The 20,303-nt window shown below is 35.7% G+C and overlaps 2 protein-coding genes across 2 annotated transcripts in view; both read right to left on the bottom strand.

The window, feature by feature from the left end:
- Positions 1-1,855: 1,855 nt before the first annotated feature.
- Positions 1,856-10,558, bottom strand: LOC108762370 (zinc finger protein 845). The gene is made up of 4 exons (XM_018509340.1): positions 10,215-10,558; positions 8,625-8,771; positions 5,586-5,795; positions 1,856-5,508 (listed from the first exon to the last, which is right to left on the bottom strand). Exons 1-4 carry the CDS (start codon positions 10,392-10,394, stop codon positions 2,128-2,130), a joined length of 3,918 nt encoding a protein of 1,305 aa, XP_018364842.1. The 5' UTR covers positions 10,395-10,558; the 3' UTR covers positions 1,856-2,127.
- Positions 10,559-13,382: 2,824 nt separating this feature from the next.
- Positions 13,383-20,303, bottom strand: part of LOC108762451 (ras-related protein Rab-37) — an 88,604-nt gene continuing 81,683 nt past the window's right edge. Inside the window, exons 5-8 of the mRNA XM_018509461.1 lie at positions 19,158-19,266; positions 16,403-16,513; positions 15,643-15,784; positions 13,383-15,339 (exon numbers count right to left, since the gene is read on the bottom strand). Of these exons, the coding sequence (XP_018364963.1) occupies positions 15,222-15,339; positions 15,643-15,784; positions 16,403-16,513; positions 19,158-19,266 (480 nt within the window). The 3' untranslated portion in view covers positions 13,383-15,221. The remainder of the gene's footprint in view (positions 15,340-15,642; positions 15,785-16,402; positions 16,514-19,157; positions 19,267-20,303) is intronic.

Here is a 20,303-nt window from a genome sequence, read left to right as displayed (position 1 = left end):
GCTAAATAACTTAATGCTTGTCAATTAAAAGATTCGATTCGATTATTGGAATTATCTTGAATACATTAAGAATTTTGAGTGAGAAAATATTCAGTTGTGATAGAAACAAAGAACTTAATTCCAATTTTAATTAAGGTAAAATAAATCATGTTGTATGATTTATTTTTTTCTTTAAAGTTTACAATCTCTTTTCTTATACATAAGGAAATTGCAATCAACGAAAAGCAGGTCAACGTTCACATAGAAAAACTTTTCTTCAAGAAATTAAGGTTTGATTCGGTTTGCTATTTTATATATATATATATATATACATATATAATGATTTAATTATAACATTGTAACATATATAATTCACTTCTATTTTCAAAAAAATTTCATTCTATTTTATCGAAGCCACTTTTCCAACTCAATATTTTTTTATTAATACTGAGTGTTTTACACTATTTAAAATATAATTAATTTATCATAATCTCATAATTAAAGAAGGAAATATAATTGAAAATTTATCTATCTAATGATTAGTCTTAAAAATTCAATAATAAGAATCAATAATTCTTTTCTTTTCTTTTATTGTTAATAATTCATACATTAGAAATACAAATACGCAGGATTAGTGATAAAACTAATCTAACACATTGCTAATGCAACCAGCGAGGAAGATGGAAAAAAACAAGAGGAATGGTGTATGCATAAACTGGCAAGATAAGCGAAAACAATCAAAACTGTAAAAAGGACGTTCTTAATAAATACTGTTACATATAAGTAAGATATTTACGATTTTTATTTGCACACCATATATAATAATAGTTATAATTATTACCCAATGTATATCTATAGTATAGTAGATAAAGAAATTTATAATTGTTGCAGCATCCCCGAGGTGACCATTATCATTATCGCAACAACCAGGCAAAAATGCTGAGAAATCTACCAGAATATCAATTAATACTCATATAATTATTCCATTTTTTTTGAAAAAATTCAAAAACATATACACACGTTAAAATCGAAAAGTAATAACATGATGCACATAAACAAATATATTAAAAGTTTAATCTTGTTGAAAAATTAATCATGTAGATACCCGACTGCAGCGATCATGACAACTTGTCATAACTGCATCAAGAGGCTGCCACGTTTCATCATACATATAGTTAATTCTATCGCTTTGATATTTACACAGCTCATTGGTCGCAATTATACAATCGCTATATTAAACAGGTAACAAATTATTCGTGATAAATCGTTACCTGTGGAAAATAAATCGTAACCGTGAAATAAAAGCTTTATCAACATGACAATATATATAGGACAACTCATTTTAATTGCACACTGCAAATATTTTAATCGTTTCTCTCTCTCTCTCTCTCTCTCATACTAGAAAAAAACTTTTTTCTAAAATAAACAACTAAGATTTTGAAGTGTACATTAAAATGGCACACTTCCTATATCTGAAGATAAGATAATGTAATTTGTCTTCTTATCGTTTCATTTAATCTTACGAAATTATAGCTCAACAGTACTTGCATGACTTTACGTGTTAATCATAACTATTCAGAATGTATCGTAAAGATTGGAATCGTAAAACAATATCGTTATAATAAGAAAATTAGCATATTATGCGTCAGACTCAAGGACTCCGACCAAAATTACATCATGGATTAAAATTTCGGCTTGGTTACGAGTGTAGTCAGAGGCAAGTTTTCAGTTTCGGTATCAGTTCCAGTTCTTTTAAATAAGTAACGGTGACCATTACAAGTATACAATATAATTTAATACTATATTACATAATATTATATAATACATTATAACGTAATAAATTATATAATATTATATATTATATAAATATCCGGTATATAATTACTGAAAACCGAAATCGAAAAGGACCAAAATCCAAATGAATCCGGTAATCGTTACGATAAGAGAACTGGAATTAAAAGGTTAATCTCAGACTATTATCCGAACCAAAATTTTTCGATCCAAGTCTTTATTCAGAATCGATGCTATCTCAGGAATATACCACTCAGCATGTAGACAATCATGATTTAGGAATTATCTTTCGATTTTTGTGATTACAATTAAAAAATCTTCCTGCTTAGCACAATCAATGGCCAGATTTTAACAATTTTAATCGTTATTTTCGTGGAACTTAATGTAGTGTATCTTCAGAGCCCTGTTATTAGGATATTTAACATCGCATTGCGGACAAGTAGCTCCGATAGCGTCCTTTACTACGTAAGTGCTCAGAGTGATTTCCCTGTGGAACGTCTTGCTATCGGCCTGATACACTGCGTTGTGCACATTGGTGATATGGCTTATGATAGAATTCTTATTGAAGACGTGACACTGCTTGCACAATTTACAGCTGTACATCACGTTATTGTAGGCCACTTCATAGGTTGCTTCCTTTGGACGTTCGGGTGTCGGGAGCGACAATCTCTCATTGCTCACTGCCATTGATGCGTTGCTGGCTTCGGACGTCTTCTTGTGTTTGATTGTGAAATGTTGTCGCAGATTTGATAGACCGGGGAATTTCTTGAAGCAGATGTTGCATGAAAATTTGCCATCCTGAGTCGACATCGGTATACACTCGGGTATTCTTGATCGTTTGTGGACCATTTGCTTATGCTTGTACAACACGCTCATGTTAGGGAACATTTTCTTGCAAACATGGCACATGACCGGCTTCCTTTTTTCGCCAGCGAAGTCCATGGCAAAAGGCGACAATTTGGTCTGTGAATTATCATTTTCAATGTCTGGTTTCACGCGCTTTGTCCTTGGTTCATCAAATGACGATAATTGACTGCTGTTATACAACTGTTGCTGCGCACGTTGTTGATTCAGCGGATCACTGTGGAAAGTGAGTTTGTGCCGTTGCAAAGATTGATTGCTTGAAAAGACTTTGCGACAGAAGTTGCATAGGAATTGTGTAGCCATCGGTTTTCTAGCCAAAGATTGGAATTTAATTGATGCTACAGCAGTAGCTTTGTGAAGTCTCTTGTGCTTCCATAGAGCCTTCTTCGAACTGTAAGACCTACCGCATATATCGCAGGCGAACGTTTTTTGTATGTCACTGAGAATAGGATTAGCCTTGTGCCATTGCATATGACATGCTAAGGTTCCCTTATCGGGGAAAATGTTCGTGCAGAGTTCGCATTGAAGCTCATCATTAGAGAAACTTTTCTCTGGTTTGTTGCGAGCGCAGTGGACGTCCCACAAATGGGTCCTCAGTTCTATGACATCATTGAATTTGTCATTGCATACTTGACATTGGTAATTCCCTGATGTCTTCGTTAGTGATTGAAGTGGTGGATTAGGGAAGGATTTTCGTGCTCTCGCCGGCCGTTCTGAATTCTCAACAGATTCAACGCTACTTGATTCTTTTTGCGCGTCATTGGATGTATTCTGATCTCCTATTATAAATCGAGTGCTCAAACGTGAATTGGCGCGATTGTGCCAGCCCCTATGTATTTTCAAAGACGCTTCCTCAACAAAGACTTTGCCGCAGATATCGCAGGCATAACCGGCTTGTGATTTCTGGAGATGAGCAGTACGGAAGTGATAAGTGAAATTCGAATGGAAGACAAAACTCTTGGGGCATTGCGGACACTGCAGCATTGTGTTCTTAGAATTATGCTTGATCTCCATATGAGTATCGTACAAATCTTTACGCATAAACATTCGCGAGCAATCGACACAATCATAGATCTTAGTGTTTCGGTGAGCGATTTTAGCGTGTCGTCGAAGATTAGCGTAACTGGATAGTACCTTACCACATTCGCCACATTCATGATTTTGACCAGGATCCGAGATGCTACTGATATTCACCAAATCTTTCTCAATCCTCACATCTTCATCCAAGCTGCCAAATTCCACGCAAGAGACATTGGCGTCCCTTTCGTGCGCGTCTTCGATACCATGATCTTTCATATGGATTTCCAAAGAGCCGGCGCTGCTGAATAAGCTACGGCAAATGGCGCACGAATATATCTTCATTTTGAGATGAAGAGTTCGATGCTCGTTCAGTTCAACCTTCGTGGAGAATTTCTCGGGACAGAGAGGGCAAGGATACTGCTGATTTGATATTCGTGAACTAACTCTTGATTTGACATTTGTTTCGTAAGCATTACGTTCCTTCAATGGCGTTTGAACTGTATTCTGCGAGGTACTGTCATACTGCTCTTGTAGGTTGTCTTGCATTGTCGTGCGATGGGTTTCGTAATGAGTTACAAAATCGCTGGGTGATCGGAATTTGGAAAAGCACTCAGAACAAGTAAAATCTTTTTTCTTATGATCGGCTGTAATGTGATAATGGAACTTCTTAAACACAAGGAACGTCATGTAACAATGCACGCATTTGTACAATATTCTGTTGTCTGGGTCCAATCGCGCACATATCTCTCTGTGCTTGAGCATATTGGGCCGATATCGGTAGATCATGCCGCATAAATCGCAGGCATGATTATGCTTTGGATCGCCATTCTTATAAGGTCCGCTCTTATGGAGAGTGCTGTTTTTCGAGGATGGCAACGGTGCCATCGGCTTCAGTTTAGGCGGAGCTCGCGTCGACGACGACATCATCTCCTCGTACTGCTTATCAGAATGCTTCGACAAGTGGCTGAGTAACTCCTTTCTACCTTGCATTGAACGCAAACACATGTTACATGTAAAATATCGCTCGCTACCGTGTTTCGGTACAACTAGAGCAATCTTCATGGCGCATTCGAAGGAAGCTCCGCAATGTAACTGATACATTGATCGATCTGGAAATTCTGTCAAACAAGCAATACATGTGTATGGTCGTAGATCCGGCATATGTTGACGTATATGAGAAAGAGTGCTACGTCGATCGTTAAACGTCTGTTCGCAAGAGTAGCAAGAAAAAGTTTTCAGTTGACTAATAATGTCCTGTTGAACTTGCGTCAGCGGTGAGTCCTTCTCCATACTGATCAATTCATCTTCTAGATCCTCTATCATCTCCTCGTCGTCGTTTCGCATCTCTGAATTTCCAATGCCATTTTCTTTACTGTGGAACCTCTTCATGTGTTTCATGTACGAGTATTTAGAATGCAAAAATATCTGGCAGTGCGTGCACTTCTGTTTAAAAACACGCGTTCCTCTGAAGTGAGTATGAGGACCGCGTCTGAATTTCTTCTTAGGCGATGCGCCAGCCGCATTAGACTTTTGCGTGGAATCAGCCTCCATGACAGTGTCCTCTGCCTCATCGACTGCCATGGCATTCAATTCACTGCTATTCGATTCTACTTCTATGGTACCATCGGTATCGTCTTCATCTTGCGGTTCGTTTTTAATGGAACACAGAACTATAGAATTCTGCTGATCCTCTTGATTCTTTTCCTTATCAGTTTCCTTTTCCATTGCGGATGAGATTGGTTCGGGGTCTTTGTCAGTATCATTCGCAGCATCATTAACATCGCTGTTATCTACTACATCTTGCACTTTTTCATTACTAGATTCATTGTTTTCCACTTTTTGAACTGGTGGATGCTGGAAAACAAATATATTTATATAGAAAAATATTTTTGATCATAATCAGTTTTTCCAAATAAAAAATTTATACTTACTGGTTGTTCCAAGTTAGTGGATGTCTCCTCAATAATTTCTACATTATTGGTGGTATTCTCTACAATTTCTACATCATTAATGATCTTCTCGACAACTTCTACATTATTAGTGGTCTTCTCGATAGCTTCTACATTATTGACGATCTCCTCGATAATTTCTACACTATTTTCGTAATCTATGTCCATTGGTTCATCTTTGATCCTAATAACCTGGAAAGATTAAGAAAACGTGAGGACAATGGCGAATTCGATTGGAAGTACTAGTGCGCACTGGTGCATATTAAAACCGTTGTACACTGATTTAATTTGAATATAAAAATGAAATACAAATATTTCGATTAGTGCGCACTGGTGCATATTAAAGCCGTTGTACACTGATTTAATTTGAATATAAAAATGAAATACAAATATTTCGAATTATGAAATACATATTTTACCTAATAATACAATAAAATGTATTTCACGATTTAATTAATTTCTGTGTTTGTTTCATATCTTCACGTTATTTTGTGTACAACGGCTTTAATGTGCACCAGTGCGCACTGAGTGCGTCCAATCAAATTTGTTATAAGTGTGTGTGTGTTTTGAGGGTCATTTTCAGTATCAAAACAAGTTACATGATCAAAATTGATGCTGGACAGTGAAAAGTGGTTAAAAATGATGTATAGCAATTATGCATATGATATTCAATTGTTTGATCCGAGTGATCTGATGCTGGATATTGAATAAATCCATCCAGAAGAAAATCAATCTAATTAGAACACTTCATTTCATGTAAAGAAGAACTCTGGTTGATTCTTTTATGATTATACGTCATGCTTTATGCAAAAATCTGTACTTTTACCCTTAACATCTGAGCCTCGTATTGCATTTGTATGACAAAGGACCTCGCACAAAATCATAGGATTTTAGCCCTTCGTGAAATTGGCTGAAATTTTAGTATGTTATAGTTCTTGACTTACTGATCAAAAGTGTCCATAGGCACAAATCCTAAAAATGACTAGTTTTTTTGTTGTAGGCATTTAAAGTTTTATTTTACTCTAATGCCTCAAAATCAGGTTTCTATAATAAATCAAGAGATTTTAAATAACAATATGCCAACCACTCTCACCACCTTCACTCCCAATCTCATCTCCACTCCACTCCCACTCCACCCCCATCCCATCCCCATTCCCACACACATACGCCCGCGCGTGCATTTTTATATGAAAAAGGTGCATAAAAATCGAAGTTTCGTATATATGTGTGTGTGTGTGTGTGTGTGTGTGTGTGTGTACGCGCGCGCGCGCGCGTGTGTTGTGTATGCATCTATGGTACATTTATGATTTTAGTTTTTCGTCCGTTCTCAGAATTATTCAAAATGAATGACGTGGATGTGACAGGCGTTTCATTCCTTTGGGTTACTTGATTTTCGTGAGTTCCCTTGCTGCATATGAATGTAAACAAAGCGAAGAGGAAAATAATTTTCTATCCTATGTTGCTATCGCATTTTAGAGAGCACCCGATATTTTTTTGTACATGGAGCTTCACATGCCGAAATAAAATTCTGATCGTGATAATCAAGTACTTTGCACATGAAAGGTAAATGGACTCACACATTTCAAATGATACGCGTGAGAGAAATCGTAAAAATTTAGCAAAATCTAAGTACACAGTAAAAATGCGCGCGCGGGCGTATGTATATGGGAATAGGGGTGGGGATGGAGTGGGGGTGGTGAGAGTGGATAGCATATTGTTATCTAAAATCTCTTGATTTATTACAGAAACTTGATTTTGAGGCATTAATAAAATAAAACGGCTATAAAAAAAAACTAGTCATTTTCAAGAAAAATTTATCATATAAATACAATATCAGATTCAAATGTTAAAAGTCAGAGTACAAATTTTTGCATAAAACACAATACATAATGCATGAAAGAATCAAAGTTCTCATTTCATGAAAGAACTTTGATTGATTTTCTTATGCTTTATATATTGTATGTTATGCCTGGTTTATGCTTCGGTCTTAACCCTAAAATCCTAAAATTCAGCCAATGAAATACAGATTTTAGTTAGGACCAATTAAGACTGGCAGTCCTATTGGCTGAATTTTAGGATTTTAGGGTCAAGACCAAAGCATAAATCAAGTATTAAACAAAGAGTCGATTATTCTGGGAATACAATTATTAATCGATTTCTGAGACTCCTGATTCTTACTAAATCGATTTTTCCCCCCCTTTTTAGGGAATCAATTCTCTTTTATCGCAGATAACCAATTGGCCATTCTAGTGATAATCTTATATCAATATGTAATAAGAAAAAAAAATAGTGAAAAAATAATCAATTTTTGAGAACTGAGTATCGATTATGAACATTTTTCTAGAGTGGAAACATAAAAAGTAAAAATTTTTATATGTGGGCGGTATTTATAGTTCATTCTTACTGATTCGTGACTTTTTAAAACTATATTTAAGACGGTCTTGAATATAAGATCTGACTATAGGTCTGTTTCTTGTGGCTAAACTAATGTACACTTTTGGAACTTAAAATGAGATAGATATACGTTTGACATTTGTCGAAAGCGAGAAAGAGAGTAGTAGAAAAAAACAGAACAAAGAAATACCGACCTATGTACATATACACACATCATATAAAAAAATTTCACTTTTCGCATTTCTATCCTAGAGAAAGTTACATGAGCGATACCCTTATTCTTTTTGCATGGATCCTGAAAAATCGATTCGGTAGAAAAAGGAATGATTCTTCAGAATCAATTCTTTCATATTTGTGCATCACTGGTCTATAGGTCTGTTTTTTTCAGCAGACGTTCTTACCCGGGTCATCTTTCTTCCTTTTCTCTTCACGCCAGAGAGAAAAAGAAAAAAGATGAGCCGTTGTGCAAGAAATTCAGCTAAAAAGAACAGGCTTTATGCTTCCACTCTAAACGTCAAAATTGATATCACTCTAATGCTATTTTCAGTGTCTCTTGAGGAGGCATCTTAATAGTACAGTAAAAATGACAAACTATTGTATTCTAATAAATTTAAAAATACAACATACCGTAGAATTCGATTGCAATTGATTTGCCAGCCATTCTTGTAGTTTGTCCTGAGAACGCAAACACGATTCCTTGTAGGTATACCATTGATTAACGCTTTTCACACAATTTGTGCATATCCATGTGGACAGCTTATCGGTTGTCGAAATCTAAAATATTGAGCATATTCATGATCAAATAAAAATCTCGACAAAAATTTTAGATTACAAGTAAAAAAACTGTAAATAAAGCTAAGCTTATTTTATTCTACAATTTTCTTGTTTTGTGTTCTTTCCTTGGAATTTTGTACTTATATTTCTCACTTCAAATGCACAAAATATAAAATTTAAAAAAGTAAATGTTTGAAACCTTAGGTGAAATATATTTTTTGCTTCTAATAATTAGAGCTGATGCATTCAACAAAAATATTTAAACAATAAGGCCCAGTTTCACAACTCACAGTTAATTCTTAACCGAGGTTCAACTTATTCATTATTTCTTTTCAATTCTAGAATTGGAAAGAAATGAGAAACAAGTTGAACCTAGGTTAAGAGTTAATCGCCAGTTGTGGAACTGGGCCTAAAAATCTTATTGGACCATTCATGTAAAAAATATATACCTATATTTAATTTAAATTTTGAATTAGATAATTTCCTGATTTTATACAATCAAGGGAGGTGTGCAGTTTGAAGATTAATAAATATATAAAATTAATTCAATTCTCTTAATATTACTTTCTCATCAAATTATGAGGTCTGTTTTCTGTGGCTGAACTAGTGTACACTTTTGGAACTTAAAGTGAGATAGATATACGTTTGATATTTGTTTAAAGCGAGAAAAAGAGTTCTAGAACAGTTTAGTGTAGGAACAGAAAACAGACCAATGATTTTACATAAGAGAAAAAAATTAAATCACTTTTAAACTAATAAGAGAATTGTACTCAAATTTTATATAAATACTCAGATGTAAAAATAGAACAATTCATACAATTCTTGTTAAGTTCCTAATATTTTGAAAATAGATATTAAATAAATTCGTCGCAAATTAAAATTCCTTATAACTTTGGATCGCTTCAGTGAATTCAGTATTCCGAATTTTGTCATAAATCTCCGAACAAACGAAAAACAATTTGTAAAATTTTTGTTAAATTCCTATCCTAATATTTAAAAAATCAGTACTAAACATTCTTATAATACAATGCTTACTCTGAAATCATTTCTGTCAACTGATATCGTTTAACAATTCTCTTATATCCCAACATGTATCACACCTTTCAAACACTTAAATAAGCGACGTATCTAAGAGAGCACTTAAAATGTTTTATTCGCTTATTCACAAGAATGAGATAGACGCTATAATTGCGCTTCATCGCAAAAGAAGGAAGGAGATTAAAAGAGATGAGACACGAGTAATATGCGATTGGGGGGAGCAGCCCGATTGCATGATTCTCGACTCTGAATCGACTTATGTAGACATAACCTCAAAACGCGTCGCGAAGCGGCATACTTCAGCGAGGCTTTGTCAAACTCGATTGCAAAATAATCGAGACTTTCGCGTCAAGGAAGTCTCATTGATTTCTATGGAGAAAGAATGCAAGTCGCACAGATACGCACCTGGATCGACAGGCAGGCCTGAATCTTAGCGACTAACAGCTCCCTGGACGACTCCTCTTCCTCCTGCGTTGCAAACACCGAAGCTCTAGGTCCATCCTTGGAAAGGCACAGTCTGCAGACATTCTCCACGTTCTCGATCGCCTCCTCGTTTTCGCTCTCCACCACGTTCTCGTCCATCATGGACTACGCTAACTCGGCGCGGGACGACACCACAATTAGGACGCCGTCGCCGACACCGACGCCACGTACCCGTCTTTCAAAGGCTCCCAGGTTAGGGACACGTTGTGTTTGCGGCGTATGCCCTAACGGAATATTAGAATTAGAAATGGCTCCGGACGCCGGACCGGAACTGGACTAACTGGAGAGGGCAGAGGCAAGCGAGCGAGCACCGTTGCCACCGTTTCCGCGCGTCCAACTTGCCGGTGATGCGCCAAGATGGCGTGATCAGACGCTTGGCGAACCTTGCTTTCAGAGATGTCCGATCAGATACAGGGGCCTTAGGCTAATATTTCATTTATCGCATCGACGAAAAATATGTTCATCGTGCGTAATTGAGGATGGAAAAGTTCTTGAATTTCTAGAAATCCTCTATCTCGTACCTAATCAATACACTCGAAAAGTTTGTTGTATGATAAATATTAGACTAGTATTACTTTTGTTGCACAACAAATTTTTCATAATTATAAGGGCCATTCCACACAAACTTGCACAGCCGCATAAACATGTGCATAAAGAAAATCATCCAATCGTAGTTTACGTTTGTCTTCATGACAGAAATGTGATTGGATAATTTTCTTTATGCATATGATTATGGGGTGATCCCGATTGATCACGGCTCGATTGGACACCACCAATCACAGCGACCGGTGCTTACGAGTTTTGTAGTCTCAAGCGCTGTGAGTGGCTCATGTCCAACTGGGTGCCACCCATGATTATGCGGTTCTACAAGTTTGTGTGGAATACCCATAAGTCCGGATCTACAATAGGTGTTTCATGCCTTATGCCGTAAGAAACAGACCAATTACCCCGGATCTACAATAGATTTTTAAGCTTTAAGCCATAAGAAATGGGCGAATCACAGTCGCTTATTCTTCTCGGATTCGACTGTAAGTCCGGATCTACAATAGATTTTTAAGCTTTAAGCCATAAGAAATGGACGAATCACAATCAATTATTCTCCTCACATTTGACTGTAGTTGGTCAATTTCTTACGGCTTAAGGCTTAAAACCCTATTGTAGATCCAGGGTAAGAGGCACTATGGGCAACAATGACTGCGTTCAGCAGAGAAAGCAGCTTTGCAACTGTTGTAAAAGTCTTCAATACGATTGGTTCTTGCTTTTGGTTCCTTATAGATCTGAACGTATAAACCAATCATATTGAAGAATTTTACAACAGTTTCAAAGCTGCTTTCTCTGCTGAACGCAGCCATTGGAACCCGAGTCTGTCAAGATTGATCACATGATCAATGATGTACATTAAGCCCATTCTACATTAGACGCAAGCCGATCGCGAGTTTGTTGCGACAGTAGATGGGTGCGTTCCGTTTCTCGCATGATGCGCATAATGCATCGTTTATCCTTGTTGCTTACCAAATGTTAAACAAGGACAATGGATGCATCATGCGCATCATGCGCGATACGGAACGCACCTAATGTGAAGCGTCGATTTCAAAATGCAAGCTTCAAATTGGCTGTCACAACAAACTTGCGATCAGCTTGTGTCTAATGTAGAATGGATTTTACGCATGCGTATGCTGCGGACAGATTTTTCCTTGACTTCTCAACCATAAAGTTTGTTCTTTTTAGTTAAGGTTTTTGCACGGTTCATTTTTCTTCCTTTTCTTTCTATGTTGGAGAGGAAAAGAGAAAATATTAACCGTGCAAGAAGTTCAGCTAAAAAGAACAGACCTATAGACTCACAAAATAGATCCAGCATAGTTCCATGGTAGAAGTGAAGCTGACAAAACAGTGAGAGTGAGTGAGAGCAAAACAACAGTGAAGAATCTCTATTCTTCTCCATTACAGTCAATATGCGCGCGTAAGAGAAGGATAGAGGTTCACCGATGTTTTGTATCTCTCACCGTTCTGTCGGCTTTATTCTATCATAAGAACATCTTGCATCTATTTTGTAAGTCTATGTGTTCCCAACATACATATGCTTTCTCTCTCTTTCTTTCTGATCTGATCTGCATGGTCATTTAACCCACGAATCCGAGCACACGAAGATATTCATATGCATTTACAATCATATACATTCATTAAATGACCGCACAATCAACATTGAGAAGAAAAAGGAAATGAGATGCACTCTAATTAAAAAAGAAGAAACAATAAAAACAACTTCGACCAAACTTCAATTATAACTTAATCGCTTATTAAGATAATCAAAATTTAATCGAGGTCATCTAAGAATTGTACCCACATGCGTGTTTAATGGAATAGATGGAGTAAGATAGCGAAAACTAAAGCTTATTTTTTATATATATATTTATATAATATAATTAAGGCCCGATTGCATCAATGTTACTTTAATTTTAAGCGAGGCTTAAAACTCTCTCCTTTTCTGTCTCTCTACCGGCTTTAAAAAAAGAGATTTTTAAGCTTTGCTTAAGTCAAAGTTAACGTTGGTGCAATCTAAATATTATAAATGTAATATATAATTAAATAAAAAATAAGAAATCCGTGTGCGCGCGGCGAATCTCATATAGATCTTCCGGATCAGATTGCTTTATACCTCTTGCATGTTATTTCTTTACTTTCCCCTAGACATGAACGCTTGGAGTATAATTACTTAATGCGTGATTATAACTGAGATCAAAAAAATACAAAAACTGCTAGGACACTGTAATAAATTTACTTTACTAATAATTCATGGAAGTTTTTTGCAATCCGTTATCTAGTTTTCGAGAAATTGCAGAAAGATATCATTCGTATTTTGTTTTTATTAAAAATAATCGCTTGAGGAAACGTCTTTGTATTTTTTAATCAAACACAAAATATTTCTGTTAATTAAATTAAAATATTTCTGCTAATTTCATTTCTGTTAAATAAACAAATTCGATGATTCTGTTTTTATTCGAGTTCATATCGGAAAAAAATTAATTCATGAAGATTGTGGTGACCGGGAGACAGATGGGAATATTAAAATGGTATATATTGTACGTTTGGTCGACTTTTATTTCATATATTCCTTCTGATATATATTTGATACACGAAATTGTCATTTGTACACTGCAGGTAAAACAGATTGCACGTCATATACATCAGGATGTAACATACGTGATATAATCTTTCAATCTTCTGCCTAAACCGATTCTAAATTCGATTTCCGTTTACTGTAAAATTAACATCCGCACGTCTTTGGTACTTTCCGTTAATTCTATCGCAAAATAGAGGCTTAGAAAAATCAAGAGTGATTAAACGGTTCTTCGCAATAACGTCGATAGAGCTTTATTAAACAGTATATTAAGCTTATTGACTCTTCAACAGACAGCGGTCCTCAACTTTGCTTAGAACTCTGACATCATAACGATCGATAAATTTCCTGATTCCTTTGTTGTTGCGGATAACCATTTTCCCTTCAATTGGCATTAGTATTTCTCTTTAATATTACATAAATATCAGTTTGTCTCGATTATAAAACATGCTCATAAGCTTGATAGCGATCACAAAATGTACTTCACAGATTTCTATAGACTATCTAAATCGCCAACAAGTCTCGCGGTTTCTCACAAGTCGATCCAAGGGCAAACGATATCTGGCGAAATAATATAGACATAAACACCGACTATTCTAAAAAAAAGATTTCATGGTTCAATGCTGACGGTTGGACTCATTAAAAATGACCGCCATCTCTCTTCTTGTTTATCTCACTTTCGTCTTTCAGAACTAGCAGCTATCAGAGTGATATTTGTATAGAAGTCTGTGACGTACTCTCATCGACTACAAAGAAGAAAAAAACGAAAGAAGAGAGGAGGACGTAATCATAGGAAAACTTGAGCATATTCGTGCGCCACTCCGTTCAACGGTGGCTGCGAATCGTTTTCTCAACGTTCTTCCTACGAGATGTGACTTCTCTCTCTCTTTTTCTCTATCTCTTTCGACACGAGCTACTTCGCAACTACTTGGTACGTCGACTGAACTTGCATTGACATTTTGTTCGCTCACGCAGGCACCGCGAAAGAAACACAACCGCGCCGGGCTATAACTCGTAATAAGCACATTGTATGCAAATCGAAGATTATTCGCGCTCCTTTGTTGCGAACAGCGAACGCTAATAGAGCACAACGTAACGAACGATTACGGAATCGGTGTACGACAATCGACGTTACAACTTATGCTCAACAATCGTTTAATAATCGCTTTGAGCGCTTAATGATATATATATATATATATATACGCATATGTATGCGGATGTAGCGTACATGAAATTAGAACCATCAAGCTAAAGCCTTATTCTACGGGGGTATCCTGCGTGTGAAACTCTTTCTATCCTCTTAGAACTATTCACATTAATATACAACGTATGCGAGTAATCATTGACACATGTCTGCTTACGTTTAACGAGAACTCCGTGTTCTTCCTGACGTTATGCTAAAAAAAATTCAACTCTCTGACCTTGATTCTTTTAAGAGCGTAAACGATTTCGTACTCATCGAGCCTTTGGTATCACATATGCGGTTTGTGTGAACATTCATGACTTTTTGTTGAACGAAATAATTCCTCGTGTTTCCCGAAAATCTTGACCACTGGATGCATGCTGTGGTTTCGATTCACCCGGTGAACTTGAATCGCTTCGCCTGCGTTGTGGTTTATTCGGAAAGTTACTCTATGAATCGAGTATAAAATTTATACCGTCTCGCAAACGAATGTTACACCGATGTTCTCTTTTACGCGGAAATCAAATGAATGCCTGGCTCGCAATGGCAATTTCACGCCGTATCTCTTCGCGACCAACGCGGTTCCAGTTCGCGTGTTCTCTTAATTAACGTAAAAAAGGAAAGCAGTTCAAGTTGTCAGGCAGCTGGAGTTGAAGCAGGAGCTTCGTTGCGACTGCTGACGCACGTAGTCCTGAACGTTGAATTTCATCCCATCAGAGTTATCGCTTTTTCTAGCCTTCAGCTCCCTGAAAACAAGTGGTATCGTTTAGTTTCATCGATTTTATCTAGCTCTAACCTTCCTTTCATAAATACATGAAACGCTTTCTAAGCTCAAATAACTTTTATTTTAACTCATCTATCTTTTATTTGTTTTTGAGTCTCTAAAAACTTTCAATTTCAAAGATACATGGAAAAATTGAAGTTAAAAAAAAACGTGGACGTGAAATTGATTAAAAATCAGTTTCAAGCATTGTTTGTTCAAGCATTGTTTATTCAAGCATTGTTCGTTCACGCTATATGTAGATTCGTCGATTTTGTCGAGACCGTACCGAGCAACGGCGAGAAACGCCAATTCGACATTGAGGCCAGTCTTGGCAGACGTTTCCATGAACGGCACTTTGTACTCCTGCGCTAATCGCTCGCCGTCTTCCCGCTTAACGGCACGCTCCGTCCCACAATCGGACTTGTTACCTGCGGTTTAATACAGCGACGAAAAGATAAATTACCACAAAATATCCAACTTTTCCACGATAAAGCTAACAGCGTTCTCAATCATTGCGATCTCGACTGCCTATGAACAATTAAGGTCAATTTACGTGAGCCAGCAATCCACACGAGGTATATTCGGATCAAAATTAGATTTGAAATTGAAAACTGAAAATTGACACGTAAAGCTGCGAATGGTCGATAATATTTATATTCTTTTTGTACTTATAACGAATGCATTTTCTGGCCGAACATGGGCTCGTAAAGATTGATCTTGATTGCTTTCCAAAGCAATCCAAATTGCATTAAGCGGAAACGCTACTAGTTGAACTCGATCTTTCCAGAAACCTGGATTGTTATATATATAGTTGTAAATTTTTTATTTAAATTGGATTCGATAACTGGATGTATATATCAGCTTGGGACAAGCTGACCGATAAAATTAAATCTGGGTCATTAATCGCTCTCCTGAGTTCTTATCTCAGCGTGCTAAACCATTACTACGGTCCTTATTTCTGGCGTTTAGCCTCCCGGCGATCGACCATTCCAAGTGGGCAGATCTATCGTATCATCACGGGAACCATAAATATAAACGCAACTCACCCAGCAGCATGATGACGACATCCTCGTTCGCGTGTTCCCGGATTTCGCTTAGCCAAGCCCTGATGTTGTCATAACTCGTCTTATTCGTCACGTCGTACAGCAGCAAAAGCGCTGGAACACGCAGTCTTGTGAATTGCCTTCTTTTTATCGACTACCTAATCGACTTTACGTCATGCGACGGTCAGAAACTTCTTATGAGTAAAAAGTATGTAAATGCATTAATTTACATCTTATACATATGAAAATATATTAAACGGTAATCGAATTCAATGCAAAAGTACAAAAAATTATAATCTGTATTAGATAACACGATTTTCTCTCACTTTTGAACATTATCCTGAAACAAATCTTATTACACAGTACAACATACATTCCCTCCCATGAAAAAATCAGAGATTCCGAAAGTAGATGTAAAAAAAAATACCCGTGTCTCGGCGTTTTACCAGATCAAGTTATGCAGCCATTTATCGTATTTGCTTCATATTGGCTTTTTACAATTGTTTTAAATTATATAACAATTTTTTAAAATAAATAATTGATGTTTTTGCATGTGAAATTATGCGATGAGTCTGAATAAAAAAAAAACAATTGAAAATTATTTTTTTCATATATTTTCAAATTTTCTTATCGCATAATTTCACATGCACAAAAACGTCGATTATTTATTTGAAAAAATTATTATATAATTTAAAACAATTGTAAAAAGCCAATATGAAGCAAATATGATAAATGGCTGTATAAAAAACGTTAACGACTTGATCTGATAAAACGCCGAGAAACGGATATTTTTTTTTTACATCTACTTTCAGAATCTCTTTGATCTGTTCATGAGAGGAAAAAATCGATTTTTGTGGTACTGTGTTAACATTACGTTTAAATCTTTAGATATATTGACTATTTAATTATTTTATATTTAAACTAGTATAGTTACTATAGTTGTTTAAAACGTTTTACGAATTACAAAATCAATTGACTTTCGAACTTTGGATGTTTCGATTCCGCGTGATTTAAATGGTTTAATCTTCTAAATGAGTGTCTAATTATTGTCGAATTCACTCTGGAATGATTGCTTTCGAAGTTGAGATGCGACGCAGCGTTATTGTCGCAACAACTTCAGAACTCAGATGGATAAACAATGAGATTTCCCCTTCAGACTCTCTGTATTACTTCTCCGTTATCTATATAAGTAAATCGAATCTGGCACCTGGCCAAAACTGGCGGAGTAACAAAATCGAGAACAGCCTAGGATTCGGGTTAGCAAATTACAAATGGTTTATGCATTGTAAAGTTGAGTTCGAGTGATAGTGGTAACGTCCCAAATTGATTATTTTAAGTCCGAAAACGGACCGGATTCGTCTCGGTTCGAGTGTGACCAACAAAGTCGGGACGAGCAATTAAGATTTCCCCGGAGACACACCAATGCTTTTGTTTCGTACGTTGGAAAGTTTATTGTTACATGCACAAGATGTCTCAAATTCCCAATCCCAAAACTAATTTTGTTTAGATAGATCCTTGAAAAACAGGAAAGAATATATTTAAAAAAAACTCAAATTCTAAAGTACGAAATTATATCCATTAATTTTTACACTTTTCGTACACAATCTTAACGTTTTTAAACACCCGAAAATTAATTCCAAAATTGATCCCGAAAATTAACAGACGTTAATTAATTACACATGAAATTAAATAACAATAATTCAAATTGTTGAAAGTTTATTTAAAATTAGAAAAAAAAATATATAGGATATCAAATAATTTTCTTATTACGGAAAAGATGATTTTAAAAATCAATGGATTTGCAAATTAAGAAAAGTTCAGAATTTGAAACTCCTTACATAATGGGCAATCAATAATAATAATCGGATAAAATTTCATATTTCGTAATTGTAAGAGAAAAGCTCCCCTATTAAACCAAGCGCGCATTAAACATCCGACGCTCCAAAGTGTCATATCTCTTACCAAGAGAGATGTTTCTCATTAATTTCCGCTGTGTAAAACGAGGAGCTAGTAAAACATATGTACAGCTTCGAGACCGGTGGCATTTACGCGATAATTAAATTGTTACGAGATATTACAAAACACGTGGAAAATCTTTGTCAACGATATCGTATTTATCAATGACGCAAACTGTGATAAACATGTTTCTAATTAAGAATATCATCACGTCAATTTTATTTCAATCTGGTAAACTAATCTGGAGATATATGTATATATATGTATGTACATACACGCTCATTTATTACAATAATGACACAATTCAGAAAGCAAAGGTTTTCTGAAAATGAGTTTGAATGTTTCGAATAATTAAAATATTGGAATATTAATTTTAATATATAATTTTGGGGTGCAAAATAATTAATTGTAGAGGAATAAAAGTATGTTCTTTTAAAATATATTTTTTCCTTTTTTCTCTATATTTTCATACTTTTTTTGTAATGAATTAAAAAATGTCAATTTTTAAGTTATTTTTTGTTGTAGCAAATGAACAACATATTATATATATAATATGTATTTATAACCAACATATATATCTACATATATATTAAAAAACAATCAAATATTTTTAGCATAATTCGTAATGCTTGCGCAATATTAGCAATAATTTTTAAAAATTGAAAATATTTGTATTTAATTTATCTACAAATTAATTCCTTTCAATGTTACTAATTTCAATTTCGATCTATTAACTTGTACTGCGAATATCGTTCCGATCTTTATTGAAAACAGACTTGTTACGTAAAAGAAAACAGTTTACCATGTGCGTCTCGGTAGTAAGCATGCGTCACGCTTCGGAACCTTTCCTGGCCGGCTGTGTCCCATATCTGCAGCTTGATCGGCGTGTCGTCGACGGTGACAACTTTGTTCTGCAAAGGCAGGAAAGATACTTCTTTGAATTTCTGTAGTCCTACGAGGACTAAGCTTTAATAAATCACGAAGATATCGTCGTCCAATGTGAGCAACATGTACTTCGTTGCACAAAGAATCATTAATCAAAAGTTCATTCGCATTCTTTGTTAATCGTGTACAAGGTAAATGTAAAATGGAATATCTCTAAAGTCTCACCCTAAAATCAATGCCAACGGTCGTTATATAGTTTCCCGACAGGAAGCGACCGTCACGGAAACGCGTCAGAAGACAGGTTTTTCCAACGCCGCTGTCACCGAGTAACATCACCTGTATTGAGCAACGATTGTTCAGGTAATCGTTTCATTCTTATTCCATTCTTACTCGCTCATCCGTCCGCGTAATGCTGATCTCAAATTTTCATTCCGATCAAACTAATATTTTATAGAAGATGTAAAAACGTGTACATAGTGAACATACTGAAAGCTACTATACATAAAGTTAACAAAGTTAAATGTAAAAGCACATAAATATGTTAAACAATTAAACACCCGATAATAATACTGATGCACATTATTTAACGGAGTAAACATGTACAATTTCATTGTCAAAGTTGATTATATTACGCCAATGCATTTAGATAATTTATATAAAATAGCCTTTAATGTGTATCGATTCAGTAGTGCGAGTGACCAAATTCACCAATAGTTAACCATCCATTAAACAGTAGTCACAGTTTCCAGGAAGAGAGAGAGAGAGAGAGAGAGAGAGAGAGAGAGAGAGAGAGAGAGAGAGTAAAGGAAATTTAATTGAATTAATTAAATTAAAATAATAAATAGAATAAAAATAAAAAGATAAATAAATAAGATTACATTTCACGCGGGAAGTAAGGAGCGATTACGTCGCGCTTGGCAAGCGAGAGAGAAATAAGAGAAACAACAAATGCCAGCGCGTCGTCATAAGATGAGCGAGCGTATAATAAGAAAATGGGTATCAGGAAGCAAGGTAGGGACCTTGAAGAGAAGGTCCGCGTGATCAGGTGGGGTGTGCTGGCCGG

Source organism: Trachymyrmex cornetzi, unplaced genomic scaffold, assembly GCF_001594075.2.
Source record: "Trachymyrmex cornetzi isolate Tcor2-1 unplaced genomic scaffold, Tcor1.1 scaffold299, whole genome shotgun sequence".
NCBI classification, from domain to species: domain Eukaryota; kingdom Metazoa; phylum Arthropoda; class Insecta; order Hymenoptera; family Formicidae; genus Trachymyrmex; species Trachymyrmex cornetzi.
The sequence above is the reverse complement of the archived record's forward strand: the minus strand, read 5'-3'. Positions and strand labels throughout refer to the sequence as shown.

What these genes read in the sequence shown, in the direction of transcription:
- LOC108762370 (XM_018509340.1), bottom strand. Translation starts at nt 10,394, where the DNA reads ATGATGGACGAGAACGTGGTGGAGAGCGAAAACGAGGAGGCGATCGAG. An exon ending in AGGCCTGCCTGTCGATCCAG is followed by an intron (nt 8,772 to 10,214) that starts GTGCGTATCTGT and finishes TCAATATTTTAG; the next exon opens with ATTTCGACAACCGATAAGCT. An exon ending in CCACTAACTTGGAACAACCA is followed by an intron (nt 5,509 to 5,585) that starts GTAAGTATAAAT and finishes TTTGTTTTCCAG; the next exon opens with CATCCACCAGTTCAAAAAGT.